Source organism: Ambystoma mexicanum, chromosome 2q (assembly GCF_040938575.1).
Source record: "Ambystoma mexicanum isolate Mex_15411 chromosome 2q, UKY_AmexF1_1, whole genome shotgun sequence".
NCBI lineage: Eukaryota > Metazoa > Chordata > Amphibia > Caudata > Ambystomatidae > Ambystoma > Ambystoma mexicanum.
The window spans coordinates 362,288,053-362,310,414 of NC_090924.1; the positions used below are offsets into that span (position 1 = coordinate 362,288,053).

At 50.4% G+C, this 22,362-nt stretch overlaps 1 protein-coding gene across 1 annotated transcript in view; it reads right to left on the bottom strand.

Annotated features, from left to right (window-relative positions):
• ERN2 (endoplasmic reticulum to nucleus signaling 2) overlaps positions 1 to 22,362 on the bottom strand; it is a 1,116,259-nt gene that overhangs the window by 647,846 nt on the left and 446,051 nt on the right. The window contains exons 8-9 of the mRNA XM_069647392.1: positions 5,042 to 5,303; positions 3,486 to 3,564 (exon numbers count right to left, since the gene is read on the bottom strand). Coding sequence (XP_069503493.1) covers positions 3,486 to 3,564; positions 5,042 to 5,303 — 341 coding nt within the window. The remainder of the gene's footprint in view (positions 1 to 3,485; positions 3,565 to 5,041; positions 5,304 to 22,362) is intronic.

Below are 22,362 nucleotides of genomic sequence, written 5' to 3' on the forward strand. Positions count from 1 at the left end.
AAAGATCCCCATTCATACAGCCTAGCTGTCACTCACACAGTGGAGTGGTCATCTTGGCGGGAGACCCTCCAGCCTATCAGGATAGAGTGTGACATGGGTTGCTGAGGCAACCCTGTCCAGGGGTCCTACTCCCCCCCCACACAATGGACCCACCCCAGACGCCGAAAGGAGGGTTTCTCGGCAGAAGCCCGCCAAAAGGACGAACAAAGGATCCCCGACATGGGTTAGGAGTATAGAGGAAGACACGAGAAAGAAGTTATATTAAAGTTCTGGCAATAAAAACCTACCAGAGTAAAGTTAATATTAAAATACACCGGCGGTATGTTAGAGGCTGTCAGTAAAAGTGGTAGCCTCGAACAGTGGGAAAATCCCATAGGGAAATATTTGCGGTCGATTATTTACGGTAGTGACCACTGCCACCAGCCAGAAACTTTTGAGAGAGGGACTGTACGGTACCCTCTCGAAAATGAACATAGGGGAAAAACTATTAACCCCTTCCAGTACCTCCATAGTAAGATGGGTTGTACTGGTTTAGTTCATAGGGTTCGACTAGTAAAGTCAATGGGGACTTTACATACCCTGGGAAACAGTAGTCAGTCCCAGGGTATGGAGTCTATGTTTGGGGGTCGCTACAACACCCCTGCGTCACTGCACTGAGGGTGCTGTGTAACACATGTGAATAAAGATGGTTCCTATGGGGTTGAGAAAGATCCCATAGGCATTAAACACAAAAATAGCCTAGAACACACATAGCAAAAATGCCTAAGAGTGGGAAAAAAGAGTCTCACTCTTAGCAGGTAAAAAGAAACAAACACTTCAAATCCAGCAAAGCTGCTGGGGGACTCTATAGGTAAGGGAAATAAGCCATAGAATGAGAATTCCCCCTAACACCTTCCCTCTTTCCCTCAAGCACTCCCTTGTGCACCCTCTCCTAAAAAAGCCAAATGCTGACCCTTCTTGCCCAGCTAACTATCTCCCCATCCCCACCACCCCCTGCCTGCGTAAACTCCTGGAGAAGTTGGCTGTCTCCCAACTGACCCTCCATAACATACTCATTGGTTGCCTACACCATTCTCGATTCTGAGTATCCAGAGGCAGAAAAACTTCTCTCCTGAACACCCATGAAGACATGCTTGCAAATCTTGACTCTATTTCTCCTGCTGTTCTTATTCTCGTTGATCTCTCCTCTACCTTTCACACGGTCAAACACTCTATACTCATAAAACGGCTCCGTGATACCCTCGCATCATGCACCAGGCACTGGGCTGGCTGATCTCTTTTCTCACTAACAGCTCTTCGCAGCTGCAACTGGGGCCTTTCTCCTCCTCCACTTCACTCTCTACCTGTGGCGTGCCCCAGAGATCTATCCTATCGCCATGGCTTTTCAATATCTATCTCGCCCCTGTCTCCTCCTTCTCCCCTCATTTCCAGTGTTACGCTGATGACACACAGATTTCCTTCAAACTTGCCTCTATCACTTCCTCTTCCTCCTCTCTCATTCCCAATTGTCTAAATGCCATCCAGGCGTGGTGTGCAGCCAATTACCTCTGTGTTAATGCCAGTAAGAGAGAGATCCTTCCTATTGGAACTCCTGCCTCGTTTCCCTCCTACCCTCTGGCCGCCCTCCTTGGGCCCTCTACCTACACCATCCCTTGAGGCCAAACACCTCAGGGTCACCTTTGGCTCCTCTCTCTCCTTCACCCCTCACATCCTGGACATTGCAAGAAGGACCATTTCCAGCTTCACCTCCATAGAGGTACACCCCCTTTCCTCACCTTTCCCCAGAAGCTCAAAGTTTCCAGAGCTCTGGTCATCTCTAGCCGGGAATACTGCAACAGCCTCTTCCTCAATCTCCCACTTTCCTCCCTATGCCCCCTTCAGCTAATTCAGAATAGAGCTGCAAGACATATCCTTGGCCTCATGAGTATCTCTCAAGCCCTAAGATCTCTCCACTGGCTCACGGTGGCCACAAGGATCAAATGTAAGATCCTTTGCGTCATCCACAAGGCTTTCTGGGGTGTGGGTCCATGCTATCTCCATCTCTCTCTCCTTAAATACTTCCCTGCTAGAGCCCTCCACTTCTCTAACTCCAACTCTCTGATTGTTAAATGCTTCTCTAAGCATGGACAGTGGGGGGTGGGGGGTCAGGTCTCTCTTCAGCTGGTGCCTCACTCTGGAACAGCCTCACTGCCCCTCTCAGACTTGAGCCACATCTCCTTAAAATCCGGAAACTTCCCAAAACCCCTTTTCTCTACCTCTTTCTCACTTTCCCTTCCCTAATAATCACCCCGCTGCCACTGTGACTGGCGGCCAGGCACCTTCATGAACCCCACAGGTTACCAAGCCCTCTGCCAGTCGACACCAGTACCCTCCTTGTTGGTGGTCTGCCTGGCGGCTGTGCATCCCACTCCTTGGGATCCCTCCACCCAGCACTTAGATGTGGAACCTCCCCAGCACCCCGGCACTTCCCTCCTGGGCTCACCAGCACTTGCCCATCCCTAAATCCCTCCTCACCCACTCAGTTCCCTACCTCCTGCACTTCTCTTCACTGCACTTTCACGTCCGAAAACCACAAAGCCTAGTAGGACCATGGTTGCATATTTACATTTCTTTACTTTGTATTTACTCTACTTGTTCCCCACCCCATTTGCCTTGTTGCGCTTGGAAACACGATTATGTTGTATAAAAGCCTAACAAATGATTAATAAATAAATAAAAGTAAACCTCTTAAGAGTAGCAATGTAAAATGCCTTATTTCTAAGTACACTCGGGACACAAGGTTTTGTATGATCTGACTGTTACTGTGTCATTTAAAAAGTACTTGTTTCGATCTGTGCTGAAACATGCATCCATCTATTACATCTCTATAGCTTGCCAGCAAAACAAGGTCTTAATAAATATGTTTTACTTTATAATCTTTCTTTGCCATATGTTTAGCTCTTTGTGGGATTTCCAATTTGACAGTGACAAGTAAAACGCTCATGTTCCCTCTGAGAGTCTAGTCATGGCTCCAGTGCATTACAAATAGGTGAACCAACGGAACAATCAGAGCCACTGCTTTGCCTACCATTTGACTCTTAACATAGGTTGGTCGAAAATTCTTCCTAACAATCCTGAAGAGAGGATGCACAATTTCCGACAGAAAAGACAGACACTGAAAGGACACATCAGGGAGGCTAGGAGTTCTATGCAGTCTTCGGCATTTAAGTGTTATATAAACATGTACACATATGTAAATAAGATCAGATAAAGAAATATTTAGATCCAGTTCAGACCACAGCAGGAAGAGAAATAACATATATGGCGAGAACTAAAGGTTTCAGACCAGGAAACCCAATGAGAATTATTAAATATCGAGTGTCGGGGAGAGGTAGTGAAGAGCCCTACAAGAGGAACCTACAGAAAGGCAGATAGATAAAGAGGCTGGTAAAACAGACATCATTGGTCTTGGAACTAAAAGCAGATGACATTGATGAAATTCTTACCACAACTGCCATGCCCTCATGGATGAGTGATCGCGATGCATAGAATCCGGCAGCGTACTTTCCTATGTAGAGTTTTGGCCTACATTGCAAAAAGAGAAACGTTCATGTAACTTGTGGTTTGTCACCCTGAAAATACTGTCTATACAGCTGAAGGTCTGACAGATGTTGCACCTGGCCTTCTTTCAATCATTCCTCATGCAGTATAAGTATTTCCTGAGGGAAATGTAGGTAATGTTATATAGAATTGATATTCTTTTGGCAGAATTCTACCTTTCAGGAGTTTTCAAGATATTTTCCACAAAATTGTTGCAATGCATTTTCCACTTTGCACTTTCCACTATATTGATTTGTGCAGCAATCAGTCACATAGATTTACTTGGGCCTTATTTTTACCCACAACATGAAAATAAATGTATGTGAAGAAATCCAAAAACACAATTACATCTGATAGACAGACACTTTAAAAATGGGGTTAATTTTGTGGGAAAATAGTCCACTACATTACTGTGCAGAATAACAGACATAGGGCCTCATAACGATGTTGGCGGTCCGGAAATAAAGGTGCCGGTAGCAACCTACCGGCACCACTTCCGGACCGACAAACTATAAGTATGCCGGTAGGGGCACTGAACTGCCGGCAGGCCTGACCTGCTGGGAGTTCAGGCCCCTACGAGTATTTTTTTCACTGAAGCACTGGCACCGTTAGCAACGGTGCTTCAGGTTTCCCATTCCCATGGAGTCCTCTTGGGCTCCATGGGAATGAGAAATAAACGTACCACTGCCGCTTGTGATATCCCTGTAGAACCAGGATGTCAGGCGGCAGTAATAGTGTTACGGGGTTGCCAGTAAGCCGCCGTCTACTGGTGGTTTTTAACAGCAACCTCGTAATGAGGGCCATAGTCATGCAGAAATCTGATTTGAGTAAAAACATTTTGATCATTTCTATCTGTGAAATTAAAATGGCAATTTTGCTAATTTCAGGAAATTTGATAAAAACGTTGTTGGAATAGGCAGAGCTAAAATGCTCTCTAGGTAAGAGGCAGTACGTGAAGTAACAGTTAGCAGAAAGTGTAGTGCATCTCAAGTACCTCTAAATACTGCACATCTGTAAATTAACTAGTTTCTATACAGAGGGCCTCTGTTCCTCCTGCTGAAGGGTATAATGCTTCTCGTCCCGGAACTGCTCTGTGGTCACATACAGGGCCACACAAATGGTATACTTTACCATGCATCTCTCCCATGAAGGCTGACAGTGGTTGTTCTTTTAAAAGACCTTTTAAAAAAAAAAGGAACTCTCCAGGGGGCACCTCGCACACTCCAGTGCAAAAGATCTGCAGAAGTGCTCTCTATCTTGTCATAATGTCACAGAGTAAGGATAGGGCCCCCTGCCTTCTTTCCAACTCAGATATCTCCCTGCAGTGAACCCTACAATTCTCCCCCCAACAAGACAACATACTTCTGTTGACCCGACAACTGGACCATCATCCAGGGCACCTCTATTCCCCTCCCTCCCGTAGACTCTCCTACCTTCTATGAGACCCCACAAGCCTACTTACAGCAGGTGTGTCTTTGTGGATGACATGTCCTTTGCAGATTGGTAGCCCCACTTGATTAGGCGGATATCCTGAGAGTTGAAGGTCAGGTAGCGCAAGGTTTCCATGGCAACATTCAGATGAGGAATTCTGCGCAGGCTCTCTTGCTGCCACAGGAACACACCAACCACTGGGGACCCGTAGTTCTGCATCCAGAGCACGTTCCCGCTCTCTCGGTCAGCAGTCACAACCTGGCCGTCTCCACTGGAAGTAAAATGTGCCATTTCTAGAAGTAGAAGTAGAGATAACAAATAGAAACAAACATTACATAAACCAGGTATCCATTTGTAACAACATAATTTAATAGTAATCTATTATTACCCTACCAAAGTTGGTACTCATTATTTCGACTTGGGAAGGAGAAAAGGCTCAATCAGCCTTGCTGGGATTCGTACCAGCGACCTGCAGATCACACAGTGATCTTAGCAGCGAGAGCTTAACTCTGAAAGCTATTTTACCACCAGTAGTTATGACACAAGGATATTGCAGGCTCCAAGAGGAGGTAACAAAGAAGAAATTTTGAGAAACCAGGAAAGCAAATGGATTTGTATTATGGACACATGTTCTAATGGTCTAAACTGTGACACAGAGATGTATAATTGGTTATGCTTTCTATAATGTTTTTCTTGATACATGTTCTAATGGTCTAAACTGTGACACAGGAATATATAATTGGTTATGATTTTTATATTGTTAATCTTGATATTTGATCTATCAAAAGGACACCCAGCTAAATTTAATTGTTTATTTTGCAAATAAAAGTTAGTACTAAAAATACAATAAATGGAGTAAAAAGAAATAATTTAATAATAATGTTGGCCAACACGAATAAATGATAGAAAATTGAGTTAGCTGGCAATAAACCGCCATAAAACAATATACAAAATTGATCCATTGATTCATAGTCTTTATAAACAAATTAGCAACCCCTTCTACATAAATAGATTGCTATGAACCTAAAATCAAAAATGGCCACTGAACGTAATCTACGCGATGATGTCATCGCGTATTGCGCTATAACGTGACGCGCAACGTGATGACGTCATCGCAGCTCACACGGTAGCATAAAAACAGCACTTGAACACAGAGTTGCTGCGAAACAGGTCAGTTAAATTAGCTATTCCCTATGGGGTTTTTGTGATGGTAACTTTACAAAAAATATTTCCAAAGCCATTTTCAGAAAAAGAATTAGTGATACTTTAACAATTATTAAGAAATCCTTCTCTATCCCTACAGAATTCAGAAAACATTATTAGCAGAGAGCTGGAAAACAAAATATCCGTTTCAAAAAATACAATTGATGGATAAAAAATGATAGAAAAGCCAAATTAACATGGTTAAAGTGAATGCACTACCAAAAGTGTGTATGGAGGAACTAATTGGGGTGAGTTAAGAAACAATGTATTATTTTACCTTTGAGATTTTATTTTGGCAAAATGCAATTGCTAAAATGGTTTCTATTTCTTTTTCGTTTTAAAGTGGTTTTCTTTTTTCTACAAAACTATCAACAGACCAAAGTTTGCTCTCCTGAAGAACCATTGTAATTAGCAATGGGGAAACACGTGTTGAGAGAGATTGGGATATGCATATTTGCTCTTTGAATTGTCAAGTACCGAATGTTAAATAAATACTTGGATATTGGAATCATTCATGTGATGGGAACATGTGGAATTGTTAATAAAAAATAACATATCAGCATCAACAAACTCAAGATTTGATTATCTTTATTCTTTCACCTTTAATAATTTCCAAACACTCACCGCAATGAACCAAAATGGTACAAGTTGGCGCATTTGAGTAAAAACTCACATCACTAAAACGTTCTATTGCTTCTGTGCAGCAGCCACACAAGGATATGAGAAAAACTCATGCAGACAACATTTGAAAATGGATGGAAACTTTTTATGTCAAAGAAATAGCTATCGCCATGGAATTTTCTTTATTTTTTATTGGTTGCAAACTATTTTACAATGGGGCTAGGAGGACTACTCATTGTAGTAGTAGAGAAAAGTATTGCTCTAACAATGCTCTGGCCATAAGAAGAAAATACTCATCTGGAACAAGCACATCTATTACAGTACGTCAGATTGCCAGATATTTTAAGATGCTGTTCCCATAACATGGCAACTGCAGAGGGAGGAAAATGAATGCTCTTAAACGGACACCTGAATGCTTACTAGTAAATTGGGAGTCCTGGTAAACTAACATGCACATCAGGAATGAGAGACGAATGTTGGTCTTGCAGTGGCATCTGTTTGTTCAGAGCAGGGTCGGACTGGGACGAGTAATAGGCCCGGACACCCAAAAAAAAGTGTCCCAACCCTCGCCTCCAAAAAGTGGCCCACCCCTCGCCTCACGACCCTTGACCTCTGATGACATCATCAAAAGTGATTTCATTGGACCCCACCCCAAAGTGTCATCCTGGGAAGCAATGAAACACGACCTTTCACCCCTTGACAAAACAGGAAGTGGCATCAAATAACATTGTTCCTAAATACACTATGAAAAATATGGTTGTGATTTCACCAATGTGATATACATTTCATACAACAATGGATCACCATATGTGTCATTAATATCTATGTGTATAGATCCATGTTGCACGTTGCAGGCGTGTTTTTTTTTTTTTTTTAAATGTCTTTTTTTTTTAAAAAGTGGCCCAAGAAAGGCGGAGGGGCCAATCCGACCCTGGTTCAAAGGTATTCCAAACGTGCCGAAGACAGCCCTCTGGAACAAGAAACAAGCAATGTCATTGACAATGACTCAACTACGCTACTAGAACTACAGAGAAAGAAGACCCAGGCGATGCCAACTTGCCAGAGAAGCAAATGATGGTAATGTAATATTTTCAGCTGCCATAAGAGTAGCCGGGCACTGTTCTTATAATGATGCCTACTGTTCAGCATTGGAAGTGCTGTTAAAAGACAGTGAAAGTGTAGCTACGTTGATCTTGTTGTTTTGCACATAGTCCCAGCTCCTAAAATGGCAGACATTCATGTTGTCACACGGCATGGTAGCCTGTAAAATAGGGAGAGCTGTTTCTTCCTCTGGAAGACAGTCTGCCTACCATGCCTTGGGTGGGGATGCTAGTTGGTCTCTTGAATCCCTCCTACCCTCCCAGTCTATCTGAAGCTTGAGAGGCCCTTACAAATGGGAAAGGCCTACATGGTTGCTCCTAGATTCATACCAGATGGTTTACCCCTGCTTAGGGAGACCTCTTTCTCCTGATTTCAGTCAACTGCTGCAATGTGGCTGAGAGAGAGTTTGTTTTCCATATTCATTCTTTCAGTAATGGTTATTTGGGACAAAGGAGAGGAAAGATTTGCTGTGCGTTTCCAGGCATCTTTTAAACTATGCAATCAGCACACACAAGCACTGATAACATTTGTTAAGAAAGATTCCTTTTGTTGCGTTCCTTCCATAGAGTTCATTTCTTTGTTTTAACTGACGACATGTCTTTTTGGAGGTTAGGCTTTACTTCCCTTGCTTTGTGCTCATTTTTATGTTGAAACTGATCAATCTATATGACCATCAGTACTGGGAAATGATGTCCCTCATTCCAAGTCTGGCAGTCCGGAAATAAGGGTGCCGGTAGCAACGTATTGGCAAACATTCCGGACCACCAGACTACAACTATGCCTGCAGGGGCCGTTGCTCCTGGCAGTACCGACCTGCCGGGGGCACTGGCCCCTGCAGGCATGGATTTCACCGGAGCACCGGCACCGTTAGCAACGGTGCCGGTGCTTCCGTGTCCCCATTCCCGTTAAGTCCTATTGGATGCCACAGGAATGGGAGCTTACACTTTCCGCCGCCTGACATCCCATGCCGCCGGGACTTGTAATGTCCTGGTAGCACTGGGATATCAGGTGGCGGAACAGTGTTACGAGTTCGGCGACAACCCGCTGGTAGCACCAACGGGTTACTGTTGAATTGATAATGAGGGCCTAATGTCTCCTTTAGTGGATTTCTTGTATTTGTAAAGCAGCACACATCACCATAAAGTGAAGTGAGCTAAGGATACCTTGTATCCTTACAACTTTTTCTTTTGTAATTTTGTCGTTATTAATACAATGCGTCCAGAAATGTTTCTACCCTGATTTGACTTCTTACTCAACTCATGCACTTCTGCATTTTACTGTATGATGCCATAAAGAGTAGCATATACTCTAAAAATATCTGCGCATGAGAATCTTTCTGTCCTTCGGCCAGATTGTCTTTTGGCCTTCTTCCTGCCCTCTAAGGTCCCGAATTATCATATACGGTATGCCCTTTCACAGGGAAAGCTTCTGCTTTCCTTGGCAATGTGGTGATCAGTGTGTGTGTGTTTGTGCCCAGATGTGGGTGCTGGGACGGTCTGGTCCCACTCCACATCCAGGTCACAAGGTGTCAGAATGTGTGGCCAGTGGCTATCCATTACTGGATAGCCACATCCAGTTTGAATGGTGCAGGTCCCTCAAATTAGTGGACCTGGGTGAGTTTCCATACAAGATCTTGGATAAAATCCAGATAATCGCTGGAGCCAAGACCCCTACGAGAAGTGCAGCTCACGGAAGATTTGTGAATGACTGTGGCAGCTACTAATTAGCATCCACTCCAATCCACAACCCGGTGAAGCACTGCTCCTCTGTCCTGATCTCAAGAAGGCCCTCGTTGGTGCTTCGACCCCATGACCGGTGGGAACAACCAGTCTTGAGCCCTGCTGCTAAGCCTTCAGAAGTGTCCCGGACTACCCAGTGAACTGACCAGCTCTCTCCTGGGCTACCGCACTGCAGTCATTGTTGTTCCGAGTGCATCCTTGGAACTGGAGGATCTTTAACTTGTGCTACAAGATGCTTGCTGCTGCATTTTAAGCCTTCTAGTGCCAGTGGAAACCATGCAGGGCCTGCTCCTTTGCTCGCAGATTGAAGGTTGTCTGGCGCCACCTAATGTGTTCACTACCATTGCAACCAGTCTTCTTTACTTCCTGGAGGCCTCCTTAGGTTGCCCAATTCTTCCTTTCGTCTCAAGGGTGTTCAGCTGGAGAGTGCCTGGAACCATAATGCAGGTACTGCGACCGACCAAATCTAAATCCTGTGTACTAAAGCGACCCCTGCACCTGCAACCCCTCAGCCTCCATCTTTACTTTATTTTAATTTTCTATTGAGCAAGCCATAGACCTGCAGGCTTGAGGGCGCAACAGACGCAAAAACAAACAGACAACAGTGTGGGCAGGAGCTAATGGGACAAATCTCATAGCTCCAATCGGTGGGTTTAGGCAAACAGGTACGTTTTTGATTTACTCTTAAAGAGATCTGTTTACTTTAAACACCTACGTTCCATCAGTAAGTCATTACAAGCTTTAGAGGCTGCAAGATGAATGTTAGGGAGAATTCTCAGAAATTTGCTAATTCCCTTCACCTTAGAGACCCCCAGCAACTTTGCTGGATTTTGAGTACTTTTTTTTGACCTGGAGAGAGTGTGACCCTTTTTTCCCACTCTCTCATGTATTTTTTTTTTTTTTTAAATTTCACTTTTATTGGTTTTCAAAAAGCTTTACAATCACATAAATGCAGCTTACATCTCTTGTTTACAAAGAAAGCGAGCATGTAAGTAGAGTTACAATCTCTTATTTCGGATAAGAAGAAAACCGAACCTTTGTTTCTAATTGTATCCCACCCCTCAACTCCCACCCCCCGCACATGATAACAGACCTGAAACTAAAGAGAGCGTTAAACAAAACCATTAAACCGCCATTTTAGTCATGGCGTTGGGCATAGAAGTCATGCATTGATTCAGCTGACACGCACTCGAGTCATTTCAGGCACTAAACCATAATAACCTTAGGTAAAGCGTAAATCAGGCACGTTTCACGAAGCATATGCGGAACGAAAATCCAACCAAGTGTTCTCTACAGTGGCACGGTCCCCGTGCAATGCTGCAGTCAGGCATTCCATTCTGTATATGCTCAGTGCGACTGCTCGCCATTCACTCTTGCTGGGGAGCGTGGGCCTTTTCCATGTCATGGTAAGGCATGCTCGAGCAGCCATAAGTAGGCCCTGTACCATTTTGCACGCCACCACCATTCTATCCTCAGTTTCAGTTAAGGAAAACAAAACGAGTAGTGGGTGCTTCTCTCTTTCCTCTCCGTCAAGGTCCCTGATCCAGCTAAGGACTTCTGACCAGTAGATCTGGACCCGTGCGCATCCCCACCACATATGCCAGTAATCAGCCCGCTTCCCACATCCCCTCCAACAATTCGGGCTTACTCCCTGGTACATTTTGGCCAGGCGGACAGGGTCGTATTGCCACCTGTATAGTAGTTTGACAGCATGTAATTTGTATTGACACGATAGGGATGATTTCGCCGTTCGTCTGCACATTTGTAACCATAGCTTTGGGGAGATTTGCCTGCCCATGTCTACTTCCCATTTGCCTTTAAGTGTCAAGGAGGGTTTAATATCAATATCAATGAGTGCAAGGTACATAGCACTGATCAGGCCTTTGGAGCTTGTGCATGAATCAAGGATCTTTTCAAACGGTGTGAGGTCTCTCTGTAACTGTTGTTTCCATACTGATCTAGTCATTACCCCTTTGAGTCTAAGATACAGGAAGACCGAGAGGTTACCTATGCCTAGGGCGTCCTGCAACTCCTGAATGGTAATGAAGGAGTCGTTTCGGCGCAATTGGCCTGCCCTTTCTAGCCCCGCCTGGTACCATGTTTCAAAACTTCCTGGCTCGGGAATTGCGTCTCGGATCCCAGGTGACCAGAGATGCCCCAGTGGGGCGGGCCATGTTGTGACACCCACCATTTTCCTCCCTGGTTTCCATATTGACCATATCGTGCCTATGATGGGGTGAGATTTGACAGTGTTGCGTAGTTGTGGTCCGGGCACCCATAGCCATTCACACATGATGAAGGGACGAAGGTGATAATTATCGAGTGCTATCCATTGGGGCTCAGATTGCTGTCTGAAATGTGGGACAAGGACTCTAAGCTGAGTGGCTCTATAATATGTCTCAATGTCTGGAAGACCCACCCCAGCGTTATCCTTTCTGAGTTGAAGGAGAGATCTCGGGATTCTTGGCTTCTGGCCGTGCCATAGAAAGTTTAATATCAATTTCCTCGTATCTGTAAAGTATTCTGGGGGCATTTTAATAGGGAGCATTTGAAAGAGATATAGTATCTTAGGGAGCAGGACCATTTTTATAGCATTTAAACGCCCTAGCCATGAAATGGTAAGTTTGGACCACCTTTGGACATCTTTCTGAAGAGCAAGGGACATTGGGGGAAAGTTGGCCTCATATAAGGATCCAAGTTCACGGGTGACATTAATGCCCAAGTATCGGAGCGTGGTGAGGCTGACTTTTACTCCCAAAGGGGCGAAGCGCTTGGCATCGGAGTCTCTGCGTTTATCTATTGGAAGGAGGACCTATTTCCCTGTGTTGATTTTCAGCCCCGCAAGCTCTCCATATTCCTCAATAATGCTAAATGCTGCCGGGATCGAGTCTAAGGGGTCAGTCACATGTAGCAGAATATCATCAGCGTATAGGCCCAATTTATATTCCCGGTCGCCCACTGTGATACAATGTGATTTTCTACACACTGTTTCTTTTGGTTATGGAGTCTGACAAACTCCATTGGCATCATCTTTTACACGGTGTTACACAGCACCTTTAGTACAGTGACACAGGGAAGTCTTCCAGATTTCCCAAAGGTTTAACTACCTTCTCTAGGCAGTAAAGTGAAAGTGACATTATAACTTCCTAGACCCAGTCTCCGGTAAAGCAACCGCGGGAGCTATCTTTTTCAAAATGGCACAGAGCCATCTTTGACAAAATGACCCCTGGTCTTCTTTTTTCGCCCGTGTTTTGTGGAAAGGTCCTTCTAGAGATGTTCTCTGCACGCCAAACCAGGTTTGGTCTCTTTGTTCATTTTGCCTTTGGTGGGCTTCCGGAGTGAAACCCGCCTCTGGCTTCAGAGTTTCTGGGGTAGGCAGGAAGTGAAGCATATGCCCGAAACTCCCTGTGCTTAGTCTCCTAGGAGACCCAAATGCACTCTGTGGTGATTGGCTGGCTAACTGTCCGGCAAGGAAAGTCACACTGCTGGGTGAGTGACAGCTAGGCTGGAATGAATAGGAGAGAACTGAATAAAAGGCAAGTGTTTTGGCTTGGAAGGCTGAGTCGACCACTGGACGAATGAACCGAATAAGAGCTTGAAGAGGACGCATGCTGCAACTCCTGGACCGTTGGTTTGCCCGGTGAAGCCCAGCTGCAGTGCCGAAGCGCTAAGTTTGCATCGACAGAGAAGACCCTCCAAGGACGACTTCTCCCTTTGAGTTGGTGGGGCAAATCAACTCCAAAGTAAGCCACCTGGACATCCATCTCAGAGCTTGTTGAATTTCCGCAGAGTTGCTGTTGGAAACCCTATAGCAAGGGAGAGGAACACCAGATTGTGTGTGTTTCTTTTAAGCTGGCCTAGAGATTTTGGAAGATGCTTTGGACTCCCAAGAAGCACGAGTGACCAAGCCTGAGCCCCCTCAACAGAGTGCAGGACCCCGCAAGCAAGGAAAGTTCACCTCAACAGCCAGGAACTGCAGTGTTGCTATTTGTGGTAGACGTGAGGAGCTGAAACACGAAACAGCCACTGAAAGTGTAGTTTGCCGGTTGCAAGTTTTGACAGTCCCAGTGCACTGCAGGAGTCCCCTGATGTCCTCCCTCTTGTCCCCACGACTGAGGCCCAGCAATAGTGAGATCTGCAGAGCTGCACAGGAACAGAAGTCATCAGCTGCATCTTTTCATTGCCAAGGTACTGTAAAACAAGCTAAAGAGAATTTACCTCTTACTGTAGAGTTGCTTTGAAACTTCTACATCTCACAAGCCTAATCAGCTTGTGGCCCTACATTTGATTCTTCTTTTCATCAAAGACTCCTAAGAACTTTTGCAAAGACTTTTCCATTTACTTACCAGAAGTTCTTCATCCTATACAAGACTTTTGCCCATTGACTTTGGCTTAGCCTATTGAATTGTATGACTCTTCTTGGATGATCCAAAAGTATTTGCCTGCTTAAGAATACTTGTGTTCTCTTGTGTTCTAATAACCTTTCCCTTATACCAGCTTCTAAAAGTATTCTAAATGCCAACAGTAAGACATTAATGTCGCTAGCACCCTTGTTATTGAAGTCATCTGTGGGTGTAGGTTGTGTCTGTGGGCCATCCCAAAAGGGTATTTACTGATTTAGAAACTAAGAGGGTAATTCATAGAATTTCGCAGAAAAGTGTCGCAAGCGGCTGGCGCAGAGTGTCCACGTGCGATTGACTGCGCCAGGCACATGCGTTAAAGCCGATTTCCGCGCACAGCGTATTCATGGATTTTAGGCTCCCAAACCAGCCGTGGCGCAGAGAATCGCAGCGACCCTGCAGCAGCGCCAGTAACGCCCCCAAGAACGCCCTTGCGCAAGGAAAAGCCATCAAAATCGCTAAATCATCGCAAAGGGCTGCGCTAACCCTGGACCAGTTCACCGGGCTGGCAAACAGCAAACGCCAAGCGGGGAACGTGTATTTCAGGGGTGCGCGGGAAGTTCCACACGCGATTGGCCCCGTGCAAGCAGGGTACGTGTATTTCAGGGGTGCGCGGGAAGTTCCACACGCAATTTCAGCAGGGTACGTGTATTCCATGGGTGCGCGGGAAGTTCCACACGCGATTTCATCAGGGTACGTGTATTTCAGGGGTGCGCAGGAAGTTCCACACACGATTTCAGCAGGGTATGTGTATTCCAGGGGTGCGCGGGAAGTTCCACACACGATTTCAGCAGGGTATGTGTATTCCAGGGGTGCGCGGGAAGTTCCACACGCGATTTTAGCAGGGTATGTGTATTTCAGGGGTGCGCGGGAAGTTCCACACACGATTGTCCCAGTGCGAGCAAGGTACGTGTATTTCAGGGGTGCGCGGGAAGTTCCACACGCGAATGGGCCAGTGCGAGCAGGGTACGTGTATTCCATGGGTGCGCGGGAAGTTCCACACACGATTTCATCAGGGTACGTGTATTTCAGGGGTGCGCGGGAAGTTCCACACACGATTTCAGCAGGGTATGTGTATTTCAGGGGTGCGCGGGAAGTTGCACACGCGATTTCAGCAGGGTATGTGTATTTCAGGGGTTCTGGGGAGTACTGCACGTGAATTGGCCGTGTGGGTCCTCCCAGGTGTACGCTCCACAACCTTCACGGCCCCTGCAGGCAGCCCTCACCACGGGGGACTACCCTGCACCCCTGCTCATGTCCCGCAGGCAGCCCATCCACCATGGGCATGCCCCCCAGCCAACCCACATGTCACCTTGCACTACTGATCAACTATGCATGTCTCCCACCACCCCCACCCCCCAGCCACCATGGGCAGCCTCCACCAGGCCCCCACTCATGTCTCCCACCACCCCCACCCCCCAGCCACCAGGGGCAGCCTCCACCAGGCCCCCACTCATGTCTCCCACCACCCCCACCCCCCAGCAGTGCAGGGGCAGCCTCCACCAGGCCCACACTCATGTCTCCCATCACCCCCACCCCCCAGCAGTGCAGGTGCACCCTCCACCAGGCCCCCACTCATGTCTCCCACCCACCCCCACCCCCCAGCCACCATGGGCACCCTCCACCAGGCCCCCACTCATGTCTCCCACCACCCCCACCCCCCAGCAGTGCAGGGGCAGCCTCCACCAGGCCCCCACTCATGTCTCCCACCCACCCCCCAGCCACCATGGGCACCCTCCACCAGGCCCCCACTCATGTCTCCCACCACCCCCACCCCCCAGCAGTGCAGGGGCACCCTCCACCAGGCCCCCACTCATGTCTCCCACCACCCCCACCCCCCCAGCAGTGCATGGGCAGCCTCCACCAGGCCCCCACTCATGTCTCCCACCACCCCCACCCCCCAGCACTGTGGGGCACCTGCCAGCAGGCCCCCACTCATGTCCAACTCATGTACCCCTGCACCCCCACCCCCCAGCACTGTGGGGCACCCTCCACCAGGCCCCCACTCATGTCTCCCACCACCCCCACCCCCCAGCAGTGCAGGGGCACCCTCCACCAGGACCCCACTCATGTCTCCCACCCACCCCCACCCCCCAGCCACCATGGGCACCCTCCACCAGGCCCCCACTCATGTCTCCCACCACCCCCAACCCCGAGAAGTGCAGGGGCACCCTCCACCAGACCCCCACTCATGTCCCCCTGCACCCCCACCCCCCAGCATCCAGGGGCACCCTCCACCAGGCCCCCACCCATGTCTCCCACCACCCCCACCCCCCAGCCACCAGGGGCAGCCTCCACCAGGCCCCCACTCATGTCTCCCACCACCCCCACCCCCCAGCAGTGCAGGGGCACCCTCCACCAGGCCCCCACTCATGTCCCCCTGCACCCCCACCCCCCAGCATCCAGGGGCACCCTCCACCAGGCCCCCACCCATGTCTCCCACCACCCCCACCCCCCAGCCACCATGGCCTGCCCCCACCAGGCCCCCAGTCATGTCTCCCACCACCCCCAACCCCCAGCAGTGCAGGGGCACCCTCCACCAGGCCCCCACTCATGTCCCCTATCACCACCCCCCCAGCCACCAGGGGCAGCCTCCACCAGGCCCCCACTCATGTCTCCCACCACCCCCACCCCCCAGCAGTGCAGGGGCAGCCTCCACCAGGCCCACACTCATGTCTCCCACCACCCCCACCCCCCAGCAGTGCAGGGGCACCCTCCACCAGGCCCCCACTCATGTCTCCCACCCACCCCCACCCCCCAGCCACCATGGGCACCCTCCACCAGGCCCCCACTCATGTCTCCCACCACCCCCACCCCCCAGCAGTGCAGGGGCACCCTCCACCAGGCCCCCACTCATGTCTCCCACCCACCCCCACCCCCCAGCCACCGCCACCATGGGCACCCTCCACCAGGCCCCCACTCATGTCTCCCACCACCCCCACCCCCCAGCACTGTGGGGCACCTGCCAGCAGGCCCCCACCCATGTCCAACTCATGTTCCTCACCACCCCCACCCCCCAGCACTGTGGGGCACCTGCCAGCAGGCCCCCACCCATGTCCAACTCATGTTCCTCACCACCCCCACCCCCCAGCACTGTGGGGCACCCTCCACCAGGCCCCCACTCATGTCCCCTATCACTCCCACCCCCAGCAGTGCAGGGGCAGCCCCCACCAGGCCCCCACTCATGTCTCCCACCACCCCCACCCCCCAGCAGTGCAGGGGCAGCCTCCACCAGGCCCCCACTCATGTCTCCCACCACCCCCACCCCCCAGCAGTGCATGGGCAGCCTCCACCAGGCCCCCACTCATGTCTCCCACCACCCCCACCCCCCGAGCAGTGCAGGGGCAGCCTCCACCAGGCCCACACTCATGTCTCCCACCACCCCCACCCCCCAGCAGTGCAGGGGCAGCCTCCACCAGGCCCACACTCATGTCTCCCACCACCCCCACCCCCCAGCAGTGCAGGGGCACCCTCCACCAGGCCCCCACTCATGTCCCCCTGCACCCCCACCCCCCAGCCACCAGGGGCAGCCTCCACCAGGTCCTCACAATCCCCAATCATGTGCGTTATGGTCATCCTCCACAGCCAAAAAGCCCTACCAAGTAACCCATTCACCCACATGGAAATAGAAATCGCATGTTACACCCCCAATGTTCATGAAGCAAATGAACCCATGTCCGTCACACACAATGGTTGCAATTGAATGGGAAAACACCCAACATGAAATGTATGAAACCAATGAGACGATACCACACAGTGAAGTATGAAAACAAAATTGTATTAAAAAAAAGAATGTAAATGAAATGAAACAAACTACAATGGCAAAGAAAAAAAGAGAAGCTGCATGTCCGTCTAAAAAAATAAAAACTACAAATCCAAATCCAAAAAAATGTTGTCCAAAGTCACATCAAAAATGAAATCAATCCAATGGAGAACTATGTACAAAACATCCAAGGGTCCATGAGCCCAACTGAACAAAGGAAACCTACAAAAAACCCTAACTAAAATGCAACTATATACAAAAAGTGGAGCAGTGTCCGTCGACTCCAAATCATAATAAGAAACAAAGGAAACCTAAAACTAAAGAACTATATACAAAGGCGGCGGGCAAGTCCAGCGGCTCACTCCGTGGTGTTCCGGGCCAGGGCATCATCAAACTCCTGTTCGTTGACCCGGAGGCGGTCCTGTTCCATGGCCCCGAGGGTCCGCAGGGACGACGCCGTGTCCTCCTCCAACCCCCTGTGGATTGCCTCGAGGCACTCGGCCCGCCTCAGGGCCCTCCGCATGGAGTTCTCCGCCCTGACCATTGTGAGCCGCGCCTCTTCCGCCCGCCGCCGCTCCGCACCTATGGCGTGGCCCAACCGCTGCCACCCGGAAGACACTCTCTGTCCTGGGTCCTCCTGCCCTCCGGCCGATGCCTGCCCCTCCGATGTCGAAGGCCCCGAGCCTTCATGGCTCCCACCATGTTGCTGCTGCTGCTCTGCCTCTGCCCGTGCACTGCCTCCTGCTGCCTGCACATCCTCCGCTGGCTGGGGTGCAGTTGTTGATGTGGCCACCCCTGCCGGACCTCCGACTCCCGACTGTGGCAGGGATGCCTCCTCCACCAGCCTGGCCGCACCGTCAGAGGCAGCTCCACAGGGCACCCAGGTGACTGATGGGTGGGAAGATGGCACAGAGGACGACTGGCGCGTAGGGGGTTCAGTTGAGGAGGGGGTCGGAGCAAGCCCCATCAGACGGAGGAATCCGGCCTGGGTGACCTGTCCCAGCAGGCTGACGTGGTCAACGAGCCATTCGAGATGACGTGCAGTCTCTCCATGAAAAGACTGCAGGTCACCTCGCATGGCCCGTTGACGCAACGCCACACCAGCCAGGACAGGCTCAACCCGGACCTGGATGGCCACGTCCGCAGGCAGAGGAAGGCCAGTTGACGTCAGCTCATCCCCTGCCTGAAAACGGGTCTGGACATAGGCATCCCTGCTGGTGCAAGATGATGCAGGGACAGGATCGGGGACAGGATTGCACACAGGCACCTCCGCGGCGGCCTGTGCTGCCTCCTGTCCCTGGTCCTGCACTGCACCACTAGCACCAGTGGGATCCCCACCTCCAGACCCCGTCTCTGGTGCTTGCACGGCCTCCTCCTCCACCAAACCCCCCACCAACCTGGATGACTCTGTGCCATCTTCCCCTGTTGGGCCCTGTGGGGTCCCAGCTGCCCCTTCTTCGCTGAGGAGTCCAACTCCAACCTCTGCCTCTTGGACCTCCCCCCGGCAGCTGCGGCCTGGGACGCGGCACCAGACTCCTCACTCCCCGACGAGATAACAACACGGGAGGGGAGCCGGGCCTTGCGTCTCCGGCTGGCGGTGGGATCCCCGCCGCTGTGCTCCACAGCACCTTCTCCGCCCTCTTCATCAGTTGACGCTGCACACAGGGAGAAACAAAACACAGGCATCAGGGCACTGTACAATGGACACATACACACATGACAGTTGCACATGAGTGGCATTGGCAAACCTCAGACATGTCATCACAATCCCCAACACACATGTCATTGCAACTCGCACACATGAACCATACCACAGCCATATCGCAACTGCCACCACCATCCATACACATACAACAGCATGAGCAGCCAAAGGGGAGCCAGACATCACATGCAACACAGGAAGTGCACCACACATGTACACACACCACCACACTTGCATGCATGTGTACACCTCTGCCAAGTGTCGCACTGTTCAGACGGGCATCCATGTCACATCTGCCAATCAGGCTTCCACATACCGCTGTCACATGCATCCATGTTGCATCACTGTTGCACCCTTGTCAAATACACACACATGCACATGTACACAGTGCTCATACATGCAGCCGAAAACAACATACATGCGTGACATACACATTCATCCAAACATGTGTGCACGCACAACTGCATTTGGCATGCAAGCCTACACACACAAGCACCATCCATGTCTCACACATTACAGCCCTCGCATGTGTCAGCCCCACGGCCCTGTACACCCCCACCCATACTCGACCCCATACAAACAGATGTGCAACCTGCACAATACCGAATAATCACCACACGCACTGCTCACAATCAGGATGCATGTACACTCACCGCTCGACTCCAGACGGGTCTGCTTCTCTAGGACCTGGATGTGGAGCGCTGGGGATATGCGTTCCAGGACCCTCATCTGTTCTTCCGACAAGTGGCCCCGGCGTCCCTTCGCATCCGCTGCCTTCAAGAGGCGCCGGGCCTTGTTCAGGGTCCTGGACCTGAAGTCCTTCCAGCGCTTCCTGACATTGTAAGTCCCGGACTGCCACCCCCTCCGCGTTGATGGCAGTCACGATGTCAGTCCAGATCCGAGTCCGTCCTTCCTTGTCGGCGCGGGAACTTCCAAAGAGGGCATCATACTGCCCCAGGACTTGCTCCACCAGGACACCAACTTCGGTGGCACTGAAGCTGGTGCCCCTCTGCCTCTCTGGCCGGGGGTTGTCAGTGGTCACAGATGGTGTTTGCCCCGACATGACAACCCCAGAGGCAGGAGTGGGTGGGCAACTGGGTCCTGGGGCTGGGCTGTGGAGCGATGCAATCCCAGTCGGGAGTCTTCGGTTCCAGCAGGGGTGGTCACAGCAACAGCACCCCTGGCTGATGTGCAGGCAGCAAATGGCAGTGCACGTGGGCAGCAGGCAGTCAGGCAGCAGCAGATGGCAGGTGGGAGCGTGCTCGGGGCTCTGGGGGGCAGTAGTTCGGCCTTCTGGGCAGGAGCGTGGTCTTCCGTGTGCTTACGAGTGGCCAGCTTGGTACGGAGTGATTTGGCACGTGAAAATCCTGCACGTCAGCGTGAAAATCGAGGAAAGGCCCTTAGCGCGTAAGCGCATCAGCATGCATACGCGATTCTATTGGACCAAAGGCCTTTAGCGCGTAAACGCGTCAGCACGCATACGCGATTCTATTGGACCAAAGGCCCTCAGCGCGTAAACGCGTCAGCACGCATACGCGATTCTATTGGACCAAAGGCCCTCAGAGCTAAGCGCGTCTGTGACGTGACCCGCACGGGTGTTTCCCACACAGCACGTGATTACAGAGCACACGTGGAAAGACTGCACGTCAGAATGTCATTCAGAGTGTCATCGCGTGTAATTGGACAAAAGTGCGCGTACACGCGATTGGCCTATGTACGTGTATATCAGGGGTGCGCGGGCACTTACACACGCAAGTACGTCAGCGCACCTGTATCCCGGGGTGCGCAGGAATTTCCACACGCTATTGGACTGGGTACTGGATTTCAGGGGTGCGCGGGTCACACGCTCGCCTACAACACGCGCAACACATAAATTTGCGCGCTGACAAAATAACAAGCTCAGACCCAGGATGAACATACCGTTCCTAGCAGCAGTGGGCGTGGGCTACCAAAGGAGGAGGAGGAGGATAGTCAGGGCCAGAATATTCACACCCAGAACCAGCCTTTTCGGGATGCCTGATGACCAGGTGCATGGGAGGTACAGGTTTCCACCACACATTATACTGGACCTGGTGAGTGAGTGGGAGGATGACCTCACATCACCCACCCTGTGCTCCCAAGCACTCAGCCCCCTGGAGAAGGTCCTCGGACAAGTGCCATTGTGGGTGGTGTATCACAGGCCACCCAGTCACGCTGCCTACACCAGGTCTTGAACATCATCACTGCACGCCCATCAGTCCGCAGGCACATATACCTGCCCAGAACACCTGCAGAAAGGCATGCTGCCGCCCTGGATTTTTACGGTGTGGCACGATTCCCCAAAGTGCTAGGTGCCATCGACTGCACCCATGTGGCTCTACGTCCGCCCAGGGCATCAGAGCACATCTATAGGAACTGCAAGCACTGGCATTCCATCAACGTGCAGGTAGTATGTAATGCCAAGGGAATCATCACCTCAGTATATGCCAACTATCCCGGGTCAACCCACGACAGCTTCATTTACCGAATGTCCACCCTAAGCCGGGACCTAGAAGCTGGGCGGCATGGCGATACATGGCTGCTTGGTGAGTATGAATGCCACTGCACATGCATGCATGTCAGATACTGAGCAAGGTCACAACCCCACCAATGATACCAATCACCACCTCCACAGGGGACAGTGCCTACCCTCTCAGCCCCCACATGATGACGCCAATTTGGAACCCCACCACGCCACCCCAGGTAAGATATAACACAGCCCACATTACAACCCGGGGCATAGTGGAGCGCACATTCGGAGTGCTAAAGTCACGCTTTCGCTCCCTTGACCGTTCTGGCGGGCAG